The sequence below is a fragment of the Mesoplodon densirostris genome, chromosome 19 (genome assembly GCF_025265405.1).
Source record: "Mesoplodon densirostris isolate mMesDen1 chromosome 19, mMesDen1 primary haplotype, whole genome shotgun sequence".
In the NCBI taxonomy this organism is placed as follows: domain Eukaryota; kingdom Metazoa; phylum Chordata; class Mammalia; order Artiodactyla; family Ziphiidae; genus Mesoplodon; species Mesoplodon densirostris.
Window position 1 is genome coordinate 8119066 of NC_082679.1, and position 25753 is coordinate 8144818.

General features: G+C 50.4%; 2 protein-coding genes across 3 annotated transcripts in view; one reads left to right on the forward strand and one right to left on the reverse strand.

Moving 5' to 3' along the window:
• On the reverse strand, positions 1–25157 carry ZSWIM9 (zinc finger SWIM-type containing 9). Its single transcript, XM_060085146.1, is given in 5 exon segments — positions 1–2190; positions 14315–14627; positions 23371–23646; positions 24977–25136; positions 25139–25157. Coding segments are annotated over 5 exon segments (2958 nt in total).
• The window catches only part of LIG1 (DNA ligase 1), a 41097-nt gene continuing 40501 nt past the window's right edge, over positions 25158–25753 (forward strand). Inside the window, exon 1 of one of the 2 annotated variants that reach the window (XM_060085149.1) lies at positions 25158–25442. The gene's annotated coding sequence lies outside the window, so the exon portion shown is untranslated. The remainder of the gene's footprint in view (positions 25443–25753) is intronic. The other variant, XM_060085148.1, reaches the window with a different exon arrangement.

Sequence of the window (25753 nt, forward strand, 5' to 3'; positions counted from 1 at the left end):
TCAGGGCTCGGGGGCTCTCCCCCAGCAATCCCTGAGCAGGTCCATGTGGAATAAGGCTGCCCCCGTGAGCAGGCGCGCGGCGAAGAGGTGGCGGCAGGGCAGACGCCGGGCGGCATGGATGGAGCAGCTGCAGCGCGTCAGGGCTCCGTCCAGGAAGAAGTCCGAGGTGCCGTCCTTCAGGGCAAAGCCAGCTCCTGTCCAATGGAAACCGCGGGTCCCGTGCTGCCGGGCGAAGGCCAGCTCTTCGGCCACCAGCTCTGCCAGCTCTGGCCCGCAGGCCACTCGGAACTTGGCCAGGGGCTCCCAGTCCACTTCCTCCTCCTCCGAGGGGCAGCAAGGCCTCTTTGATTCCCTGGGGCCTTCTCCTCCGCTTCCTTCCTGTGCGCTCTCTCCGGCCGCCAGGTACATCCTCCTTGTCACTGCCCACTCTGGGTCACCCTCCAACACAGTCCCCACGGGAGTGCTGCACGTGACTCCATTCCCCAGCTCTAGCCGGCCCCCTGCTGTGTCCCCACACTCCATCCCCTGCCCTCCTCTGCTCCTGGGGCCCCCAGCCTGGGCTCCCTCTCCATCTCCATTCTCCAGGCCTGTCACCCTTGTGTCCCCCAGCTGGACCAGAACTATATCCTCCAGGTCCCTTCTTCTTTTGACATCCAACCTCACTGCTCGCTCTTCTCTAGTCTCTGGCCCTCTCTGCCTCCCATCTCCCCATTGGGGCCCCCTTAGGTCTCCGTTCTCGGGGACCAATTCCGGGGGCTTCTCCACATGGACCCTCCTCCAGTTTCTGACCTCCAGCCCCCTTTCCTTCTCTGCTTCCAAATGCGGCCCCTTCCAGTCTCTGGTTTTCGGTCCACTTACCCTCTCATCGTGCACCTGGGCCCCCCTCCAGGGGCTCCCGTCAAGACTGCTGGTTCTCTCATAATCAAACAGGGTCCCCCTCCCGTCTGGGGTCTCCAGCATCCTAATCCTTCCATCCTCCAGCTGGGCCAGCCTCCAGGTATACTCTTCCAATCCTCTCAACCTCTGGTCCTCCACCTGGGCCCCCCTCCAGATATAACCTTCCAGTCCCCAGTCTTTCTCACCCTCCAACGGCCCCCCCCTCCAGTCTCTGATCGCGGGCCCTCTCAAGTGCTCGTTCTCCAACTGGGACCCTCTCCAGACACTCCCCTCTAGCCCTCTCACCTTCTGGTTCTCCAAGTGGACCCCTCTCCAGTCTCGGATTTGCAACCCTCTCCCCTTCTCATTTTCTACCTGAGCCCCTTCCCGGTCTCTGGTCTCCAACCCTCTGGCCCATTCCTTCTCTAACTGGGCTTCTCTCCGAAAACTTCCTTCCTTCCGCGCCCCGCCCCAGTTTCCGGTTTCCACGCCCTTCATCCTCTCGTCCTCCACTTGGGCTCCCCTCCCCAGCTCACCCTCCAGCCAAGGGCCCCCATCGTCGGACACATCCGGCGCCGCCTCCCCAGCCGCGTCGGCCCACTGCATGGCCACCAGGTCGCGAAGGCACTGCGCCACGCTGCGCGAGGGGCTCAGGCGGCGCAGCAGGCGTCGGCGGTGGCCGCGCACCAGGGCGCACGCGTCCAGGTCGCGGGCCGCCTCGAAGGCGCGGAAACGCACCCACATGTCCCGGCGCGGCGCCCAGTTGCGCTCGAAGTAATCGACGAAGGCGGCCGGGCCATGGGCGCGCAGCTCGGCCAGCGCCTCGGCGTAGGCGGCGGGCGACAACGCGCCCGCCAGGCGACACAGGCGCGGCCACAGGCCCGGGTCCTCTCGGCCGGCGCCGCCCAGCTCCTGCGCCTTGCTGAAGAGCGTCTCCAGGCCCTGCGCCCGGCAGATCTGCACGCGCGCGCCCGGCAGCAGCTGGCGCACGGCGGGCAGCTGTGCCGCCACTTCGGGCCCGGCCGTGAGGCAGCGCACACGGCCCTTGACGTCGGGCGCGCTCTGCAGCAGCGAGGCCAGCGCGAAGCGCAGCAGGCTCGGAGTGCCGGGCCGCGCCACGCAGCAGGCGGCCTGACGCGCGCGGCCCGCGCCGTCCACGCACAGCACCGCCAGCAGATCCAGCGCGCCCTGCAGTCCCGGCAGCCGGTCCACCAGGAGCATGCGCGGGAAGCGCCGCAGCATCGCCCGGGTGCGCGATGTCAGGAAGAACACGGTCTCCACCACCGCCTGGTCCTCCACGAACACCAGCTTCACCTGCGGGCGGGGGCGGAGAGGCGGGGAAAGAGGTCAGGAGGTGTCCGGGGTCTCCCCGCCCACGATTTCCCACTCGGGGGAAACGGGACTCCGTTCATTCATTCTTTCTTACGTGCGTGCATTTTTGACCAGCAGGAGGCAGTGCAGGGGAACGATTAAAAACCCGGAGTCCGGATTGCCTGGGTTTCCGATGCCGGCACCACCACCTAAGAGCTGTGTAGTTTTGCCCACTAGACAGCCTCTCTGAGCCTCAGTTCCCCCTACTGGGAACTGGGTATTCATTCCTTCCTGCGGTCAGAGGCACTCTAGGGCAGTGGTTCTCAAAGTATAGGTTCTGGAGCAGCAGCGTCAGCATCGCCTGCTGGGACCTTGACAGAAATGCATATATTCTCAGGCCCACCGCAGCCCTGCTGAGTCAGAAATTCCCGGGGAGGGGCCCAGCAATCTGCTTTGACAAGCCCTCCCGGGGATTCCCACGCACGCTCAAGTTTGAGAGCCACTGGTCTAGAAGTAAAGCGCATAGACTGGAGCCAGATTGCTTGGGTTTGAGTCCCGGCCTCACCGGCGATTTTAACTACGTGACTTGAGCTCTCTGTGCCTCAGCTTCCTCCTTAACCTCCTGGTTTCCCAATTTCCCCTTCTGGGAACTGAACAGTCATTCTTTCATGCATGGAGTGTCAGGTCCAGCATAGCGTCTGGAGCCAGTCGGCCTGGGCTGAGACCCTGGAGCCCCCATTTCCTGGCTGTGTGGCTTTCCGCAACTTCCCTGACCTCTGTCTCACTTGCGAAGTGATGATGATGAGAGTGTGATTGGACGGATGAAATGAATTAAAGCATTTGGAACATTGGCACAAATAATATTACTATTATTGAACAATACTCACCCAACAAATAGTAAGTGCTCTTAAAGTGTTCCTTATTACCATAATTATCATCCCTGCTTAAAGACCACGTGCTTGTAAAGGTCTTCTCTGACCATCCCATCTAAGCGGACACCACAGCTCTCTCTGGATGCTTCCGGCCATGGCACTTACCACCCTGAAGCATGTTACATCATTATCTGCTGCTTTGCTTATTGCCTGTTTGCCCTCCCTAAGATGTAAGCCCCACAAGGATATTGCTTCATTTAACGTTTGCATCCCTTGATGCTTTGAATGGCTCCTGGCCTGAGCCACAGCTCAATACATCCCGAATGAGTGTGTGAATGTGCGAATGTGCGGTGATATCCACTGGCCGTGTCTCTGAAGTGGAAGTTCAGGGAATCCTGGCTTTGAATCCTAGTTCTGGATCCTGGTTTTGTCTCTTCCCAGCTGTGAGACCTCCGGCAAGTCACTTCCCCTGGCATTTTTTTTTGGCTGCACCGAGCTGGCTTGTGGGATCTTAGTTCCCCAACCAGGGATCAAACCCAGGCCCCTGGCAGTTGAAGCGTGGAGTCCTAACCACTGGACTGCTAGGGAATTCCCTCCTCTGGCATTTTAGCTTCAGTTTCCTTTTATGCAAAATGGGAATATATGTCTATTTAACGCTTGTGGTGAGGCTAAATAGAGATTATCCATGTCCAAAGCTTGGAATGATGCCTGGCATGTATCAAATCCCAGCTATCATCACCATCTCCCTTGAGTTCTCAGCAGCATTCAGTACAGTGACCCTGTCCCCTTTCTGGAATGTTGGTCTCTTTTGGCTTCTGTCACCCTGAAAAACTCCTGGCTTTCCTCCTTCTTCCCAGCCATCTCCTCTGCAGTCTCCTTTGCTTGCCCCTCTTCCTCTGATCCACCTCTAAATGTTGCTGTGCTGCAGAGCTCGTCCAGGCCCTCTCCTCTCCTCTCTCGTGTCTCTAGGCTCAGCCAAGGTGATCTCATCCAGTTACATGGCCTTTAGCATCTCTAAGCTGATAACTCTCAGTTCTGTATCTCCAGGCTCCAGACCCACCTACTAACCTGTCTCTGCAGCAACATGGACCCTTAGACAGCTCACGTGTCCCTTGAGACTGATGGCCCGAAGGCACCCTTGATTCTCACTCCCCACCAACCTGCCCCTCCTTGGTCGGCCGTCTCTTCCTCAATGGCTCCACCACCCACTTTATAGCTCAGGCCCCGGCACTCAGGGCTGATTCTTAGCTCCTCTGCATGCAGTCCATCCCCAAATCCTAGCAGCGACGTTCAGAATCTGACCGCTTCTCCCCACCCCCACGGCCACTGGTCAGAGCCATCACCATCTGTCACCTGGATTATTGTAGCTGCTTCTGCCTGGGCTCCCTGTCTCTCCATGTCCCCCACACGGCTGCTGGGGGGCATTTTCAAGACTCTGACCAGATCAACCCCTCCGCTCCTTAAAAACCTTTCCCAGAATTTCCCATCACCCTCAAGTCAAATCCATAGTTCAGGCCACAGCTGTGCACTGGGCGATCAGGCCCTTGGGCCTCATCTCTGTCCCTCTCGTCTGCCTTGGCCTCAGCCACTCTGGCCTCATTATTTTTGCACAAAAGCCACTTAATGGGGTAGGGAGATTAGCAGCGATGAGCTAGGGTCCCCTACACCAGGCAGATGGCTAGACTGTTTCAGCCAGGCACTGCAGAGCTGGCCCACAGCTGCAGAACCAGGATTGGAATACAGTTTAAACACAGATCTCTCCACAAACCATTCTGCCATAATCGGACCTCGTCCTATGAAACCAGTTAAAATGCAAGGCACAGTTCTCCACTTTCAAGACCAAAAGAAAACAAAAACAAAAAACAAAACCCAGAAAGCCAACAACAACAAAACAACTCTATTAAGAAAAAAAAAAGTCTAGTGGAGTCCAAAAAGAGCAAGAAAATTGCTTTCCTCACCCTAAAATTATACATTCAGCATCTTAAATAGAAGAGGCATTCAATAAATTTTATAGAAAAGCCTAGTCCGCTTACCACTGAATTGGTTACAATACCACTATCGTTTTTTTTCAACCATCATTAATTTTTACACCTATTACTTTATGATTTAATTTATCTTAGCAGATGTTTCCACCTAGGATGGTTCTGTACAATACAGTAGCGATTTACATTTAAATTAAGATTTAAAAAGATATAAAAATTCACTTCCTCAGTCACACTGGTCATATTTCACTGCTCAATAGCCACGTGAGGCTAGTGTCTACTCTATGGGGCAGTGCAGATAGAGGACATTTCCATCACCACAGAAAGTTCTATTCGACGGTGCTGGTCTAGAAACTAACGTAAAGATAAAAGTCATCGTATGTTAACTAGACTTACTGGGGCGATCATTTCACAATATATACAAATATCAAATCATTATATTGTACACCTGAAGCTAATAGAATGTCATAGGTCAATTACATCTCCAAAAAAAAGTCCTACTGTGTAGCATAGGAAATTATATTCAACATCCCGTGATAAACCATAATGGAAAAGAATATAAAAAGGAACGTATATGTGTGTATAACAGAATCACTGTGCTGTACAGCAGAAATTAATACAGCATTGTAAATCAACTATACTTCAATTTGAAAAAAAAATTTAATAGGCATAATGGGTTTAAAAAAAAAACCTTACATGTTTCTATAGTATTAGGTAAGTTCTTACCTTTTTCTCCTTGGGAAAAGGAATAAGAGAAAAGTAAAAACACCAAAACGTATTTGCCTTGAGACTTTTCTGGAGCTGGCCAGCACTTGCCTAATTAGAAGCTGACTTTCATTCTTAAAGAGAAAACTTAGATTTCTGATCTTGAGTTTTCTTTCTAAAGAGGGCACATAAGCTTTTCTTGCACAGCCATTTGTTCATTAAACGGCATTTACTAAGCACCTACTATGTGCTTGACACTGTGTTAGCCTTGAGGAGACAGAAGGGACTGAATGAGGCAGGTGCAAGTCCTGTCCTGTTGGACTGGCCAAGTCTCCATGAACAATAACACAACTAGTGTTGCTTTCAGCCGAGAGGCCCAATGACTGGATAGTTAAGGGTTCCTGGACCCTGGAGCCAGACCGTAGGGATCCAGATCCAGGTTCTTCCTCTTACTAACTGTGTGGATTTATGCATCAGCTGTGTGACTTAGGGAAAGCGTCTGAACTTCTCTGTGCCTGAGCTGTTCCCATCCACAAAGGTGGGGAGTGTAACTGCATTGACCTTATAAAGTTGCTATGAGGATTAAATGGGTTAATCTGCATGAAGCATGGAGATCAGTGCCTGGCACGAGGTCAGTGTGTATTGAGTGATAGCTGTTATTATTATTATTATTATCATCCAAGTGTGGAGGACATGCTAAAGAGAAAGGCTAATGGGACAGAGGTTGGCGTGTGGTTGCTTGTGGGATCTTAGTTCCCCGACCAGGCATCAAACCCAGGCCCACGGGGCAGTGAAAGCACCAAGTCTTAACCACTGGACCGCCAGGGAATTCCCAGTTTGGGGTCCTCTGACTGAGAGAGGGTGATTGCTGAGAGGGGACCATTATTTTCCTTATATTGCAGATAGGGAAACTGAGGCTGAGAGATTCCAGGTTTGCTGTAAAAGATTAACTCAGCAGGTCTGGGTTGTCCAAACCCCACACCTTCCAAAGAAAGGTCTGGTTCTTTCCTGACTCCTAGGAGACAGCCTCTAAGCCCTTGGAATGTCCTGCCCAACAGAGTGTCTTTGTTCACTTGGGGGGCTTGGGCCACTCTAAATAGTCTCTTGCTAACAACTGGTTTATAGTGGGGGCCTCGGGCTTGACCTCCAGAGGGGCTGGAGACTGAGGTCAGCCACTCAGGCAGTCATATCTACATGACCAAACCCCAATAAAAACCCTGGACTCGAGGCTTGGGTGAGCTTCCCTGGTGGGCAATACTCCGTGCGTGTTGTCACACACTGTTGCCGGGAGAAATAAGCACTGTCCATATACCTCCACTGGGAGAGACCACTGGTCTCTCCTAGACCCCACCCCATGCGCCCCTTTGCTGATTGTACTCTGTATCCTTTCACTGTAATAAACTGTAACTGTGAGTATAATGGCTTTGCTGAGTTCTGTGAGTCCCCATTGAACCTGAGGGTGGTCTTAGGGTCCCTGACTACACCAGGGAAGTGACTTTCTCCAGATCATGATGCTAACAAGCAATAGGGCTGGGATTCAAGTCCAGGTCATAAAGGATGGTGGTGGGGGGAAAAGACAAGGTGTGGACGGAGATGTGTGGGTGACACTGGAGGGGTGTGGTAACATGTGATGAAGGTGGGAGGGGGATACATAAATGAATGAATTTCTTGGCCTTCCCTGGTGGCGCAGTGGTTGAGAGTCCGCCTGCCTATGCAGGGGACACAGGTTCGTGCCCCAGTCCAGGAAGATCCCACATGCCACGGAGCGGCTGGGCCCGTGAGCCATGGCCGCTGAGCCTGTGCGTCCGGAGCCTGTGCTCCGCAACATGAGAGGCCACAACAGTGAGAGGCCCGCGTACCGCAAAAAAAAAAAAGAATGAATTTCTTTACCAAATATTTACTGAGGAAATCAGACATGCCAAGTGCTGCTCAAGCACTGAGGAGGGCCAATAAGACACCTCTGAGTGGGAAGAGAGAGCCTGCAAACCAAAGATGAATAAATATGAACAGGAGATTTCACGTGTGTAAAGTGCTAGGGAGAACTAACCCCCCCAGTTCCAAGGCATTAACTCTTTCAACCTCCACAACAATCCGGCACAACAGGTCCTGTTATTACTATCCCCATTTTTCAGCTGGGGAAACTGAGGCACAGAGAGGTTCAGTTGCTTGCCTGGGGTCACACGCGTAGTAAACGGCAGAGCTGGGATTTGAATCCAGGCAGCTTGGGCCCAGGGCCTGTGCAGCTGACCACCAGACTCTTCACAAAAGTGATTGCGTGGGCCTGACACACAGGCTTCTGGGTTGAGGCGTAGAGTGGACGGTGGGGCACAAGCGGGGATGGAGCAGCCCAGGGAGGAGCCGACTGGAGGATGGGAATGATCGTGGGTACTGTCTTAGACACACAAATCGGTGGCACAGGGATGCATTAACTATAGACCAGATTCCACAAATGTGGACATCAGAAACCATGCCACACAACACTCCCTACCCACACCTCTTCCTATATTCAGGCACACAGCCTCCTTTTTCATGTGAACAGAATACTACTACTCTCTAGACTGTTCCCCCGCAAAAAATGAGGGAATAAAAATAATAGCTAAATAGCTAAACCATATACAGCTTCCTACTTTCCAGGCACTGTTCCTTACACACACACACACACACACACACACACACACACACACACACCCCAACCCTAACAACTATGAGGTAGTGTCTATTATTATCCCCATTCTATAGATGAACAAACCAAGGTCTGGAGAAGTTACATAACTTGTTCACAACTTACTGGATGTTCCCCAGCCAGGAAATGGCACAGCTAGAATGTATGTAAAGTTTTTAGTGTATATCTGTACAAATAAAATCAAGTTTTTAGCTGTTACTGTATCACCCCCAAAGTGGCTGGCCTGATGTAAAAATAGGCTACTGGACACAGAGAAGATTCCCTTGGGGAGCCAGGAAGAGGCAGAAAGGCTGAGACTGAGCCACAAGAGTCCAGGGTAACTACAGAGCAGGGGAAACACAAGCCCCAGATTCAGATAGGGCTCTGGGAGACCCTCAGTGAAACAGTTCTATAAGCCTGTGGTTGTCTTTTTTCCTGTGCCAAGTAATGGTGGGTTTCTCCTGTCCTGGGCACTTGGCAGGACTGCATCTCTCTGCCCCCCTGCAGTTCTCCACGGTCACGTGACTAGCTTTGGCCAGTGAGCAAGAAATAAAGTTCAGTGAGGTAAGCCACTGAGATTCCAGGGCTGGTTGTTACTAAGGCAAAACCCAGGCCATCCTGACTGTCACGTCTTAGGACACTCATTGCTCATCCCAAATCTTTCTTTTCTAGAGAGAAACAGATCAGTGTGGCACATTGGGACTATTGTCTATTTTTTATCTTCTCTTTTAAAATGAATTATTCAAATGTGCCAAAATTCACAAGGTCCCAAAGCCAAATAATAGAAAGCTATCCAGCACTGGGTCCTCTTCCTACTTCTATTTTCTAACCACTCTGTTGCCATTCGCTATTCTTATGTCCATCCACATCTCTTGCTGTTCTTCTAGATTTTCTTTATGTGAATACAAGCAAGCCACCTTTATATTCTTATTTTCTCCGTTTTACACATACGATATAACATGTACATTGTTTTGCTCCTTGCTTTTTTTTTTTTTTTTTTGTAACTGAGAGATCTGTTCAGATCAGTTCCTAGAATTGTTCTCACTCTTGTTTAAAGCTACATAGTATTCCAGTTATGTAACCATTACCCATGGGTGGGGTTTGGTTGTTTCCAATCTTACTTTCACGAACCCCAATGATTAACCTTGCGTGGAAATCATTCGGCATCTGTGCAATTACATCTGCAGGATAAATTCCCAGCAGTGGGAGAGGGAGTGGTCAAAGGGTGAGTGACTTGGTCATTTTTTTTTTTTTTTTTTTTTTTTTTGCTGTACGCGGGCCTCTCACTGCTGTGGCCTCTCCCGTTGTGGAGCACAGGCTCCGGACACACAGGCTCCGCGGCCATGGCTCGCGGGCCCAGCCGCTCCGCGGCATGTGGGATCTTCCGGGATAGGGGCATGAACCCGTGTCCCCTGCATCGGCAGGCGGACTCTCAACCACTGCGCCACCAGGGAAGCGCGACTTGGTCATTTTGACAGATATTGAGAGTCCTCTGCTGAGATTGTACCAGCTGACCAGTTAGTATTCTTAAAAGTAGCACACTCAGAACAACTTTCACCTTTCTCAGAAGGCAAAGCGTACACATGAGAGAGGGCTGCAACGTTTCTGTGCAAGATCCATCTTCACCCAGAAAGCCAGCTTGCTTGCTGGTTACTCTGGAGCCTGCCACAAAGGAGATGGGATTAGATGCCTCAGCCCATCATCACGGCCTCAGGGCAGATTATAAAAGGTCTTAACACCTTCTTGGTTGAAGCAGCTACTCAGTCTTGCCCACAAACGGTGGTTGTGGCTTTGGGGTACACTCTTCTTGTCTGATCCCCTCCCAAGACCAAGTGAACGACCTCAACACAGGGGGTCCCCAGCATTCAGCTTCTCAAATATAATCGCTCCTTCAGGAAACTGCTGGAAGCAGAGAGAATAATATCCAGAACTCTTTTGCTATATCTTATAAGTGAAAAAAGCCAGGTGAAACTTCCGTGTAAAGGTGACAGACTGAACACATCCTGCTAATTTCACTCCTTCCTGACCTTCAAGTACCTCTATAGAAAAGGGATTTTTAAAAAAAGTTATAGAGGCATTAGGAAAGGAGACAACAGGACCCAAACTTCAGAAGTTGGAAAGCAGGTGAACAAGCTGACCACCGCTCCCCCCAACAAAAAAGAAAACAAAAGCAACCTCCCCAAAAACCCCCATCAGTTGGGACCAATAGCAGAGTCCTCAAAAGGAACTGGCAAATCCCGGCAGTGTGGGGAGGTTAAAACAAAGGATGTGAGGGCTGTTTTAGAAGCAGTTAGATCTGTTAAGCTCATGCTTTTTCTCACCCCCAGGTGGCTGGAGATTTATTCTGTGGAGGCGGTAAAACAGAAAGGGTTGCTGGCCCTGGGGACATCGGGCCCATCTGCTGGCGGGGCATGGGGGAGTGGTAGTTCTGTGCATCTTGCTGATGGAGGGCCAGCTCCCCAGCTCTCTTCCCCAACATGGCTCCCAGAAGCCAGCAGCCTGTTCTTTACCTGCCAGCCAGCCAAGTGGTTGGAGTTTTCTCAGGGGGATTTGATCGGCCCCAGAGGAAGAACAAAAGATGCTACCATCTGGCACGCCCCAGTATACAAAGCAAGATGCAAAAAAGTGGGTATAACGTGCTACCTTGCTGGGGGAGGGGACAAGGGGAAATAAGGTTAAAAATAAAGACAAGCAAATGTATCTGTGTATAAAGCTGTGCCGTTCCATCCAGAAGCCACTAGCCACATGCGACTGTCGAAATTTCCATTAATTAAGTTAAATTAATAATTCGGGGGACTTCCCTGGCGGTCCAGTGGTTAAGACGCCACGCTTCCACTGCAGGGGGTGTGGGTTCAATCCCTGGTTGGGGAACTAGGATCCCACATGCCGTCCATTGTGACAAAAAAAAATTTAAGAATTCAGTTCCTCAGTCATACTGGCCATATTTCAAGCACTCAATAGCCACACCAGCTACCCTACTGGACAGCGCAGACACACATCATTTCTAGCATCACAGAAAGTTTTACTGGACAGCACTGGGCCATAGAACAGAAAGATATATAAAAGATGGATAAGCCACTGATACTCCAGCAGCCTCTGAGGAGGGGCCCTGAGGGTCAGGAGGTGACAAGGGTACTTTTCACTACATACCCTTTTGTACCTTTTGAATTTAGGACCATGTGAATGTCTTACATATTCAAAAAGCCAATTTAAATTTTTTAAAAAAGGAATAACCCTTTCACTGGTCTGTCTCTTGGTTTTCTAGAACTTCTTCATTTCTTTTAAAAATATTAAGGTGGGCCAACATATGACTCTACAACCCCACTCCTGGGCATATATCCTAAGAAAACTCTAGTTTGAAAAGATACATGCACCCCGATGTTCATAGCAGCACTATTCACAATAGCCAAGATGTGGAAGCAACCTAAATGTCCATCGACAGAGGAATGGATAAAGAAGATGTGGTATGTATATGCAATGGAATGCTACTCAGCCAAAAAAAAGAATGAAATAATGCCATTTGCAGCAACATGGATGGACCAAGAGATTATCATACTAAGTGAAGTAAGCCAGACAGAGAAAGACAAATACCATATGATACTTATATGTGGAATCTTAAAAAAATGATACAAATGAACTTATATACAAATATAAGGCTTCCCTGGTGACACAGTGGTTGAGGGTCCGCCTGCCGATGCGGGGGACACGGGTTCGTGCCCTGGTCCGGGAAGATCCCACGTGCCACGGAGCGGCTAGGCCTGTGAGCCATGGCCGCTGAGCCTGCGCGTCCGGAGCCTGTGCTCCGCAACGGGAGAGGCCACAACAGTGAGAGGCCTGCATACTGCAAACAAAACAAAACAAAACAAAACAAAAACAGAAATAGACCCACCGACATAGAAAACAAACTTATGGTTACCAAAGGGGAAAGGCAGGGGGAGGAATAAATTAGGAGGTTGGGATTAACATATACACACTACTATATATAAAATAGATAACCAACAAGGACCTACTGTATAGCACAGGGAACTATACTCAACAGTTTGTAATAACCTATAAGGGAAAAGAATCTGAAAAAGAATAGATAATGTTTATATGTATAACTGAATCACTTTGCTGTACACCTGAAACTAACACAATATTGTAAATCAACTATAATGCAATTTAAAAAAATTAAGTGGGGCAAATCACAGATCCAGGAGTCAAACTTGGTTTAGGCTAGGTTTCATGACAGCGTCCAAACTGGGCGTTAAAAGGATGATCCCTTGACATTGAAGGCTTTCCATTATGAATATGCTGCTTCTTGCAAGGGCGACCCTACATAGGGTGTTTCCAGGGTACAGCTAGAACTGACCGGGAGGGGCCCGAACCTCATTTCCAAACTGGGGAATAGCTGAGTAGTGAAGAGCATGGCCTTGGATCCAGACTGTGTGGGTCTGAAGTCCAGCTCTGTGGTTAAGTAGCTGTGTGACCTCGGGCCAGTTACTTGCCCTCTCTGTGCTTCAGTTTCCTTATTTGTAAAGTGAAGATGAGAATGGTGGATTCCTTTCTCATAGTGTGCTAGTGGTATTTAAATGGATTACAATTTATAAAGCACTTAGGGTAGTGCCCAGCACATAGTAAGTGCCTGATAAACGTTTCCTAAATTATTATCAATACTATGTATGGATAGAGGGCTGGGTTTCTGTTGGTGGCTTGAAAGAGGGCTGGTTACTGGGTATGAGGTGTAGATGGGGGGAGTGCTCTGGACTTGATTCTGGAGAGTGGGTTCACGCCTCATCTCTACCCTGAGTTGGGACCTCTTCCATGCATGAGAGAAAAGCACAGCCTGAAGGAGAAACCGATTTTCTTTCTTTCCTTCCCTTCCTTCCTTCCTTCTTCCCTTCCCTCCAAGCCCACCCTAGCCCTGAAGTTGGATTAAAGAAGCAGAAAGATTCCTCGTGGAGGAGCCTCACCATTCCTCCAGCACATGGATCTCGCTCCAGCCTCTGAGCCTTCGCACTGGCTGTTCCTTCTGTCTGGAACTCACTTCCTTCTGAAGACAGCATGGGGGACCCCCTCCCTCCAGTCTGTCTCCTTTGCTTCACCATCATGTCCTCACAGAGGCCTTCCCTGATCACTCACATTAAAATAGCACCCTTACAATTGTCCACGCCCTCGCCCATTCTTCTTTACCATTCTCCTCTCCAATCCATCGTATTATGTCATGTAGCACCCTCCCTACTAAGATGCGATCTGGGGGGTGGGCACAGGGGTGTTTTTAACTTTGTGAACACTCACCAAACTCTATACTTATCATTTGTGCATATTCTATGTGTGACGTTTCAGTTAAAAACAATTTTTTTTTAAGTAGCACTTTCCATCACTCTGGATCCTCTTCCTCCTAGCCCCAACCCTAATGACCTGATATCATATTTGGATGCGTCTATGATTGGTTTCTCCCCGGACAACTGCAAGGTTGTAGTAGCCAATCACTGCAAGTGGCTATTTACATTTCAATTCGTGAAAATGAAATACCATTTAAAAATTCTGTTCCTCAGTCCTACTGGCCGCAGGGCAAGCGCCCAATAACCACGTGTGGCTTCGGAGCTACCATACTGGACAGTGTGGAATCACAAGGCATTCGCATCACCGCAGAAAGTTCTAGTGGAGGGCGCTGCCTTAGGGGATGAGTTCTCTGAGGGTAGGGTCGGGGCCATATCTTGCAGGCGGCCGCCCCCGACCACCACCCCATGCCTCGATAAATCTTGAATGAATACGCGAAGGAATGAATGAAAGGCGTGAATGGATGAGTGGGTGGATGGATGGATGAATGAATGAACGGCCCACGCGAGTCTTGGGCGTGCCTCTCCGCAGCCGCGCCCCCCCCCGCCGCCCCCCCGCCCCGCCTGCCTATCCCGAGACCCCACCTTGGCCTCGGGGTCGGTGCGGAAGAGCCCCTCGAGCACGTGCAGGGCGTCCAGGACGCCGTGGTCGCGGCCCTTGCAGTAGGAGAGCAGGCGGCGCACGTCGGCCGGGGCCACGAACTGCTTGGAGATCTTGTTGGTGGTGCGCACGGGAAGGCAGGCGTTGGCCAGCAGGTGGCCCGGGCGGAAGTAGTAGGCGAACTCGAGCGGGCAGGCCGGGTGTGAGTGGGTCAGCTGGCACTCTGTCACCACGAGGCGGTCCCGCAGCGGGCTCAGCTTGACGATGATGAAGGCCGGGCAGCCGGGTTGGGGGGACCTGCGGGAGGAACGACCACGGCCGCCAGTCACATCACCCTGCTGCCTGCCCTCTTCTGCCTTCTCTCCTCTCTCTCCTTTATTCTTATTTTGGCTTTTTAACATTAAGAATTGTTTCAGGGGCTTCCCTGGTGGCGCAGTGGTTGAGAATCTGACTGCTAATGCAGGGGACAGGGGTTCGAGCCCTGGTCTGGGAAGATCCCACATGCCGCGGAGCAACTAGGCCCGTGAGCCACAACTACTGAGCCTGCGCGTCTGGAGCCTGTGCTCCGCAACAGGAGAGGCCGCGATAGTGAGAGGCCCGTGCACCGCGATGAAGAGTGGCCCCCACTTGCCACAACTAGAGAAAGCCCTCGCACAGAAATGAAGACCCAACACAGCCCTAAATAAATAAATAAATTAATTTTAAAAAAAAAGAATTGTTTCAAGGAGAGGAAGGGATTCATTAGGAGTTTGAGATTAAAATATACATAGTACCATATATAAAATAGATAAACAACAAGGAACTATACTCAATATCTTGTAATAACCTATCATGGAAAAGAATCTAAAAGAAAGAATACATATATAACTGAATCACTTTGCTGCACACCTGAAACTAACACAACATTGTAAATCAATTATATTTCAATAAAAATTTTAAAAAATTTGTTTCAAACATAGAGAAGAATAGAGGGCCTTAAGAATATGCCAGCTCTGTGACCTTGGGCAGGTCCCTTCAGGTCTCTGGACCTCAGTTTCCTCTTAAAAGGGAGTAATAATCATCATACCTTTCTCATAGGGTTGTTGTGAGGATTAAAAGAATTGATACCTGGAAAGCACTGAAAAACACTGTCTGGAACATGGGGGAGCGCTGTACGTTTGCTAGAATTCTGCACCCACCACCCCCAGCTCTATTAAAAGTGAATGCATAGTTTATTATACTTACCTCAATCAACTTTAAGAAATGAAACATTTCATATACTCCTGTATCTGCTTTTGATTTAGTGATAACAACATTGCAAGCTGAGGCCTTCTGTGAACCCTGTCCCAACAAAGTCCCCTCCCTCCTTCTGACCCCAGAAGTAGCCGCTACCCAAATTAGGTATTGAGCATTCCCACATATGTTTTAATGTATCTATAAACACATGCCACGGAGCAACTAAGCCCGTGTACCACAACTACCGAGCCTGTGCTCTAGAGCCCGCGAGTCACAAGTACTGAAGCCTGCGCACCTAGAGCCCGTGCTCCGCAACAAGAGAAGCCACCGCAAGGAGAAGCCCGTGAACCACAACGAAGAGTAGCCCCCGCTCACCACAACTAGAGAAAGCCTGTGTGCAGCAACGAAGACCTAATGCACCCAAAAATAAATAAATAAATAAATAAATAAATAATTTAAAATACACGTTTTAAAAAAAAAACAGTGGAAGGTATGTTACCAGGTTTTAAAACTTTGTACACATGAAAAGGGGCTCAAACTCATTAGGCATCAAGGGAACACAAATCAAAACCCTAGGGTGGTATATATACACAATGGAATATTAGTCACAAAAAAGAATGAAATAATGCCATTTGCAGCAACACAGATAGACCTAGAGATGATCATACTAAGTGAAGTAAGTCAGACAGAGAAAGACAAATATCATATGATATTGCTTATATGTGGAATCTAAAAAAATGATACAAATGAACTTATTCATGAAACAGAAATAGACTCACAGACATAAAAAACAAAGTTATGGCACAGTGGTTGAGAGTCCGCCTGCCGATGCAGGGGACACGGGTTCGTGCCCCGGTCTGGGAAGATCCCACATGCCGCGGAGTGGCTAGGTCCGTGAGCCATGGCCGCTGAGCCTGCGCGTCTGGAGCCTGTGCTCCGCAACGGGAGAGGCCACAACAGTGAGAGGCCCACGTACCGCAAAAAAAAAAAAAAAGTTATGGTTACCAAAGGCAAAAGGGGGGAGAGGGATAAATTAGGAGTTTGGGATTAAATATACACGCTACTATACATAAAATAGATAACCAACAAGGACCTACTGTATAGCTCAGGGAACTATACAATATCTTGTGATAACCTATAATGGAAAAGAATCTGAAAAAGAATATATATATGTGTGGGTAACTGAATTACTTTGCTGCACACCTGAAACTAACACAACATTATAAATCAAGTATATTTCATTAAAAAAAAAAACCCTAGGGAGAGGCCACTTTACACCAGCAGTTAAAAGAGACTGATAACATCAACTGTTGGTGAGGATGTGGAGCAACTGGAACTCTCATATGTCATTGATGGGAGTGTGAAATGGTACAGTCACTTTTGAAAAACTGAGTGGCAGTATCTACTGAAGCTGAGCATGTGCCTCCTCTGTGAATAGCATTTCCACTCAAGATAAATGCCTGCAGATGAGCACCGAAAGATGTGTACTAGAATGTTCATAACGGCACCATTCATATTAGCCAAATACTTGAAACAACCCAAACACAGAATAGAATAGGAAAACAAGTTGTGATATATTCCTAAAAATAACATACTAATCAACAATAAGAATCAACAAACCATTACTCTCCCCCCAAACATGGATGATCTCACAAACTTGCTGGATGAAAGAAGTCTGACACAAAAGAAGACCCACCACATGGTTGTAGTTTATAGAAAGTTCAACAACAGGCAAAGCTAACCTCTGCTGGCCAAAGAGTGGACAGTAGTTACCCTGAGTGGTTATGGGGGGCATGGTGGAGGGGGGAGCTTCTTGGCACTGGATGTATTCTGTCTCTTGTACTGGGTGCTGGTTACATGTGCATTTTACTTGGGGAAAATTCATCAAGTTGTACATGCAGGATGTGTGCACTTTTCTGAATGTGTGTTTTTAAAAGTATACTTGGGGGACTTCCCTGGTGGTCCAGTGGTTAAGATTCCATGCTCCCAAAGCAGGGGGCTTGGGTTTGACCCCCGGTCAGGGAACAAGATCCTGCATGCCGCAACTAAGACCTGGCGCAGCCAAATAAATAAATAAATATTAAAAAATAAATAAGTAGAAATTTACTTGGGAAATTTTTGTTTTCTAGCATGATGTCGAGCGGAATGATAGCCCCCTCAAGGATATTCACATCCTAGTCGCAGGAGCTGGGCAATGTTACTGTACATGGCAAATGGACTTTGCAGACATGATTAAATTCGGATCTTGAGATGAGGAGAAGATACTGGGCCCAAAGTAATCACAGGGTCCTTATAAGGGGAAGAGGGAAGCACAAACATCAGAGTCAGAGAAAGATTGAAAGATGCTACGCTCTTGGCTTTAAAAGTGGAGGAACAGGCTGCAAACCAAGGAAAGTGGGTGGCTTCTAGAAGCTGGACAAGGCAGCAAAACGGATTCTCCCCTCAAGCTTCCAGAAGAAACGCAGTCCTGCAGACACCTTGATTTAGCCCAGTGAGACCCATGTTGGACTTCTGACCTTCAGAGGTGTTAAGTCACACGTTTGTATTATTTTAAGCCGCTACATTTGTAGTTATTTGTTACAGCAGCAACAGAAAACAAATATAAGCATCCCACTCTATATATCCTTTTGTAGGTTGCTTTTTCACTCCTCAGCTCTTCAAGACTTTTACGTTTCATTACTTGCAGCCTGATATTCCTCTCTGCAACTCCGCCAACTGTTACGTTGTCTCCAGTTCTCCCTTCTTACAATCAACACTTGAGCGAACACTCTCTTATACATCTCTTTGTGTGTGAGCAAGAGTCTGTCCCGAACAGTGTTTCTCAAACTGAAGGGCATGGCCCATCACCTAACATCAATTTAGGGAGTGACATCCAGCATGGTAGAAAATGAAAGAGCACCGCAACTACTGAGCCCACGCGCCACAAACAGAGAGAAGCCCGTGCACTGCAACGAAAGATGCTGCGTGCCACAGCTAAGACCTGCAACCAAGACCCAATGCAGCCAAATAAATAAATATTTAAAAAACAAAAACAAAACAAAAAAAAGAGAATAGGGGAAAAGAAAATCAGAGTATATTTCCCTGATAATATTTAAATTGGCATCTGCTGTCTGAAAGCAGGTCCATGTTTCTTCAAGGGGAGGTGATATCAGCATTTTTGGTAGATTTCACGTTTATAGAGCAGGGGTCAGCAAACTTGTTGTGCCAAGGGCCAGACGGTAGATATGTCCTGTTGCTATACTGCAGTCACAGCCATGGGTGATATGTAAATGAATGGGTGTGGCTGTGTGTCATTAAATCTTTATTTATAAAGATGAGCTGGCTGCAGGTTGCATTTGGCCCAAGGGCTCCTAGTTTGCCAACCCTTGTAACATAGACCATCTGGGGCCTGGCATATAGTTAAGAAACCTGGCTCCCAGGGGGTAAATGCCAGTAGCACACCCCACACCCAAAATGCTCCTACGTTCTTTCTAAACAGTCTCTGAGGAGGGAGATCCTTCTTAGGATCCACCCTGAGAACCTCCAGTCTAAATACTTAGGAATTGTCTTTGTTAAATCAGAAGGGGATCCTTGACACACCCCTTTTCTCCTCTATGCACAAAGTAAAACCCTGGAGGCTGATAGATTTTAAAAATCTACATAAGCATTTAAGACATTTTGCCTAACTTAAAGTAACAAAAATAATGCAAATTCAGAAAAATTGAAAGTGTAAAATCATTCTAAATAAAATACAAATGTGGAGCCACCATAATGGTATCAGATGCAACTCAAACAAATTTCCAACACACAGCCATTTCTGACCTACCAAAATGGCAAGTTCATGGGGTTCTACCCAGTACATTTGTCTAGAAAAATTCACGGGCTTTGGGGAAACTCTCTGGTTTGACCTCTTTTGGCCGTAGAACAAACGCCCTGCTCAGGGGAGGTTACTTCTTCTGGGAAGCCATGCATCTTACCAGAGAATGGCATGTCCCCTCTGCGGGTTCCCAGTATCCCACACAATGGTCTATGGCAGCCTCAATAGGCCATTTCTCTCCATCTATCTGGGGGAATAATACCTGCCCCCCCCCCGTAACTGTAAACTCCACATGGGCAGGAATTTTAGTCTGTTTTGTTTACTGCTGTATCCTCAGCACCTAGAACAGCTCCTGGCCCTTGGGAGGTGCTCAGTTCAGTAAACGAACGATGAGTGAATGACTGTATCCCCCTGTCTGAATCCCAGGTGCCCAGACACACCACTCATCACCCATCCCACCAAAACCACCCATCACAAGTCCTATCATGCCTTTTAAACTCTCCAAATCGTCCACTTTTTTCACATTTCCATTGCCACCAACTTACTGTAAGTTCTTTCCCTCTTCACGAAACATCCTTTTCCCTTCATCTAGTTAACTCCTACTCATCCTTCACACCATCACTCCTCCAGGAAGCCTTCCCTGACCATCCCCAGGCAGATTCCATCACATATTGGGGTGATGATTTGGTTGATGCCCACCTGTAATGAATGCTCCCCAATGAATGTGGAGTACTCCCACTGAAATCCCAGCATCTAAAACATATACATCCTGCACATAGTAGGTGCTCAAAACGAACCTCTTGGATGAATGAACAAACACATGGTACCTAGGACCAAAATATCCTTAGGGTGTCGGCACATTCAACTCTCATATTAACGATCCATGATTGAAATAAAGAGAGAGGAGAGGGAGGGAGAGAGGAAGAGGGAGATAGAATGGTAATTAAAAACATGGGTTTTGTGGTCAAACTGTGTGGGTCCAAATCCTGGTTTTCCCTCTTAGCAGCTGTGTTATCTTGGGAAAATCCTTTAACCTCTTTGTGCCTCAGTTTTCTGGAAATTGGGGCTAATAATAATACTGACCTTGCAGGGTTGTTGAAGGATTCAATAAGAGGATTAAATTATGTATATGGTTAGAAAAGGGGCTGGCGCCTGGTAAACAGTTAATTTAAAAAGTCGCTGCTATTTTCAAACATCTTTTTTTCTTCTAAAAGTACCATTGCTAGGACTTCCCTGGTGGCCCAGTGGTGAGGATTCCGGGCTTTCACTGCTGTGGCCTGGGTTCAATCCCTGGTCCGGGAAGATCCCGCAAGCCACACGGTGCAGCCAAAAAGATTTTAAAAGTACCATTGCTTTGTTTTGCACTCCACTTGTCCATTTCTTCTGGATCTTTCAGGTTCTCAAGATCTTTGTGTTTCCAAAGGCTGGTGTGTGTTGGGAAAGTTTGGCAATCCTGTTCTAGCAACGGAAGTGCCGTGAGAGGCTGAGGGAGAGTGGGAGAGCGCCGGAGCTGGAGGGGGTAAGAGGCAGGGACGGTGATTTGGAGATCACTGTGCAACCTCCAGGAAAGGCGGAAGGAGTGGCCGGAAAGATGGCCCTTCTGTGAGCTCCCTGGACCCTATCTCCAGCCACCTGCCTGGCCTCTGGTTTCTCTCCTCCAGTCCATCCCCCATGAGACCCCAGAGGGTCTTCCTACTACCCCCAGAGCTGACCCTGCTCACAGCCCTCCCAGGGGTCCCCAGTGCCCTAGGATAAAGTCCCAGCCCTTGGACTCAGCCCCGCAGGTCTGGGCCTGACACCATGCCAGCCACATGTCCTGCCTTTTCTAATATACTAATTCTCCAGACTCTGTCCTCGGTCCCTGGGCTGTGACACTGGTCAGGCCCTGCCTGAGCAGCTAGAGGGATGGAGGGGCTCAGAAGTGATGGGCTCCCCATCCAGGGAACATCCCACTGTCCACCCAGTCACCAGGCCCAAGCCCAAGGCACTGTCCTTGCCTCCTGGCTGGCCTGTCACTCCCTCCCATCCCTTCTGCCCCCTGGTTCCCCTCCGATATTTGTAGAGGGACAGTGCCTGCATGTAATATGTGCCATGTGTTTAAGTCAAATACTGACATACACAAATATATAAACAAAGAAAATCCTTCAAGGCTCCACTTACTGGTCACCTCTTCCAGGAAGCCTTCTAGATCCACCCTGGAGACTCTCAGTAGAGCTGACCATTCCTCTTTTATCCTCCTCCATCTCCCTCTTCAACATCTTTCTCACTACTTTGGGCCACTTTTTTGGGGGGAGTGTGTCTTTGTCTCCTACATTAGATCCTGAGCTGCTCAAGGGCAGAGACCTGCCCTCTGGGTTCCACACGCCCCTCGAAGAGCATGCCCACAGTAGGGGCTCAGTGTCTGTTGTTTTGCATTGGGTTCTGTTAACAAGCAGAGATTCCAGATTGGGCCTAAGCTTCCAGCAAGCTCTCGTGTCCTAGGTATCTGGGTGATGATGGGTGTTTGATCCTGTTCTGCTTCCAGATCTCCAAGTCTGTTTCCAGAATAAACAGTGAGTAAGCTACTGAGAACCGTAATTCTCACAATAAATGTTTAATTAACTGTGAGTGAGCATCACTGGTACCGAGTGCTCACCTGGGCTCTCTTCTGAATGACTGGCATGTATTCGCTCATTTAATCCTCACAAAACCTACGCGATCAATACTATGACTTCTCGCCTTTTCCCAGGGAGGCAGCTGAGGCCCAGAGAGGGGACGTCACGAGCTCAGTGTCACAGGCTGATCATCAGTGGAGCCATGGTGGGCACCCAGGCTGCCGGCTCCCTGGTCTGTGCTCTTGGCTCCTGTAACAGCTCTCCTGCACCCAGCTGCCCCGTGTTCCAGGCACTGGGTAAATGCCTTCCTGCTCACAGTAACCTCTTAACAGCCCCACGAGGCAGGTACTGTGCTAACCCCCTTTCAGAGATGAGAAAACTGAGGCTTGGAGATGTGAAGTCCGTTGCCCAAAGAGACCCACCCAGGAAGTTGTGGAGCCGGTCTCAAGCAGCCAGCAGGCAGAGCCTGTGTTCTTAAGTGCACCCCTCTGTCCATGGCTCCCATCCAAGGGTCTCCAACTCAAACACAGACAGGGGCCAGATAGGCAAAACAAGGATGTAGCAAAGGATGAGGTGGCAGAGAGCAGTGGAGTCTGGGGCAAACCTGAGAGCCAATGCCCCGTTTAATTGGGGTGGCCATCTGCCACATGAGAACAAGGTCTCAGCCTCTTCCCGAGCTTGAAGGGAAGCTGGAAACCCAACATTGTATGGGGAATGTTTAGGGTTTAAAATTGGGGTCAATTAAAACACCCCTGGCTACTTGGGTATGTTTCCTAGCCCTCTTGGATTCCTCAAGCCCTTTGTAGCATTACAGTTGGAGGGAACTATTTGTGAGCTTTTTCATATCACGTCAGTCTTCTGTCCGGTATGAAAGTTCCAGAAGGGCGGGGAATTTGTCTGTCTTGCTAAACTCCCCACTCCCCCAAGTGAAATATCCCTAGTTCCCAGCATGGGACCTGGCCCTGTATTTACTGAATGGATGGATTTTTTTTTTTTTTTCTATTTTTGTCCTGTGGCTTTCTCTGCAGCTCAGCCTCTGATCTCTTTGTAGGTGTCCCAAATCTGGCTCTCACCTGTTTTTCTGGCTGGCTGGTGTCTCTGGTGCCACGTCTCCATGTTTCTGGAATTTTCTTTTTTAATGTCTCTTGGTTGTGTGTGTCTATCTCACTCCCTGCCTCTGCACGGGTGTCTGTTAAAATCTCTAAGTGGAGCCCACCCTCTGTCTGTGCCTCGGTCCCTCCAGCAAACTGGCTCTGTCTCCATCTCAGGAAGCTTCCCTCCTTGACCCTCTCGGCTTCTCTTCAAGGTGTATTTAGCGGTTTTAGTTGGCACCTCTCCCCTCCCAGTCTCTGGGGTGAGGGCTCACTGCCTCCCCCTCCCCCGGGCCGCCCTTCCCCCCCAGCCCCCAGCAGGACAGGAGGCTCAGCTCACGCACCCCACGGCGGGCCGGCTGGGCGCGCGCACGTCCTTGCACACCAGCCGCACGTAGCTGTACTTCAGCACATCGATGAGAGTGTAGAGCGGGGGCGCGCTGGCCCAGCGGCACCGCGCCAGGTGCATGGAGCTCTTGACGAAGAAGAGCGCCAGCCGCTGCTGGCACCACGCGTCGAAAAAGCGGCTGAACTCGGCCCACGAGAAGAAGGCCCTCTCCCGCAGCTCCTGTTCCTCCTGCCCCGTTGCTGTGCCGGGTGGGGGCTCCATCCTGGGGCGCCTGGGTGGGAGGGGTGGGGAGGACACGTGGATATCAGATCCATCCCCTCCCAAGGCGTCCTGCTTCCTCCATTCTCGGGCTGCCTCTTCGGTGCTGATGCCTCTATCCAGGTGGGGCCTGGGGCGGGATATACCCGTTAATCTCTATACATGAACCTCTAGCCCATCTTTGGCCTCCTTCCACCCCCCTGCTTTATTCCTGGGACAGCTGGAACCTGTCATCCTGATCTCTAACTCCAGTTCTGGTCACCTCCTCCATAAATGTGATCCCTAGGCACAGTTGGGGTCCCTCTCCCAATATATGATTCTTTTTTTTTTTTTTTTTTGCGGTATGCGGGCCTCTCACTGTTGTGGCCTCTCCCGTTGCGGAGCACAGGCTCCGGATGCGCAGGCCCAGCGGCCATGGCTCACGGGCCCAGCCGCTCCGCGGCATATGGGATCCTCCCAGACCGGGGCACGAACCCGTATCCCCTGCATCGGCAGGCGGACTCTTAACCACTGCGCCACCAGGGAGGCCCCCAATATATGATTCTTAAACTCAATTATGGACACCTCCTCGAATGTGTTCCCGGCTTCCAGGTAGGACCTCCTCCCCTTCCAGATGTGCCTCCTACATTTGGCGGTAACCTCTAGTGCCTCCATTCGTCTGGAACTCCCCCTTCCATGAGCGTACACAGGGGCTATAACCCACATCCAGCTGTGCCCGCCTCTAAAGATGCTCCATCTCCGGATGTGCTCTGCACATCCAGTCATGGACCCCTCACCCCCAGTCATATTCTTCATGCACCTGTGGCTCGCTCCTCCCCAGATGTGTCTCAGATACTGGGCAGCTGTTGCTCCTCTCCAACATGTGACCCCTATATGGGTTGCCACATCCAGCTGTGCCTCTGCTTCCCAGAGATGCTCCCATATCCAGACTTACTCCCCACATCTAGTATGGCCCCTTCGCGTACAGGTGTGTGCCCCATTCACTTGTGGCCAATTCTCAGAAGTGTCACCAATATTCATTCATCTGTGGTCCCCACCTGCCCAGATGCACCGCCCAGCCCAGCTGTGGCCCCCTCCTCCCATCTACATCTATCATCCTCCCCGAGATATGGGTCCTCGTCCTAAACATGGCCCGTCGTCCTTAGATGGGCTTCATCACCCCAGATGCTCCCCCACGTCCAGCTGCGCCTCCCTCCTCATGAAGCCTCTCCCAACCGGCTCCAGCCTCCGCAACCCCTCCCAGCCCCGCCTGCCTTGGCACCTCCCATCCCGGCTGTCCCACCCAGCTGTGCCTCTCCCCTCCCCCAGATGTGCACCCTTCCCGCCCCTCCCCACTCACCTACCCGCCCCGGAGCGGCGTCCACATCCCACAATGCCCCGCGCCGAGGCCCGGCCCGGCCCTTGCTCCCGGGATGCCCTGCGCGGCCTCCCGCCTCTCTTCCCGCCGTGCGTCGCGCAGCGACTTCCACCGAATCTCCCTTTTCCCGCCGGTCGCTCCGCAGACCCCCAGCCACACCCACTCATCCAGAGCAACAGAAGGCCTGGGGCTGTTTCCCAGCGTGCTCTGCGGGAGGGCTTGCCCCACTTCACCCCCTTTCCTGGCTCTACCGCGTCTGGGAGACTACAACTCCCAGCGTCCTCCGCGCGGCGGTGGCGCAGACGTCGCCCGGCCCCGCCCCTCGGCTCGGCCCCGCCCCCGCCCGCCGAAGTCTGCGCGCGAAGTCCGTGGCGCGAATTTGGGACTGCAGTGTAGCGCCGAGCGGTTCCGGGTGTGGCGTTCTGGACAGCGGCGCGCGGGCTCGGCGCGAGGCAAGTGGCGCCGGCCGTGAGGGGTTTCAGGGTTGGGGAACGGCACGCGTGTCGTAAACTCGGGGCTCATGCCTTCGCCTGGTCGATCGGCTGCAGAGAGTGGACGTAGGGGTCGCTGAGGAGGCGGGGAGCGCGCTGCGGAGGGGAGAGCGCGGGCAGCAGGCCGCTGGAGGGGGCGGGGCTGCGTCCGCTGGAGGTTCAGGGCCGGGTAGAAGGTAGACGAGGGCCGAAACCCTTGTACGGGACAGGGTCCGAAGAGAGGCCTGGAGGGGCGGACTACCTGGAAGGGGCGTGGTTATATAGGGATGAGG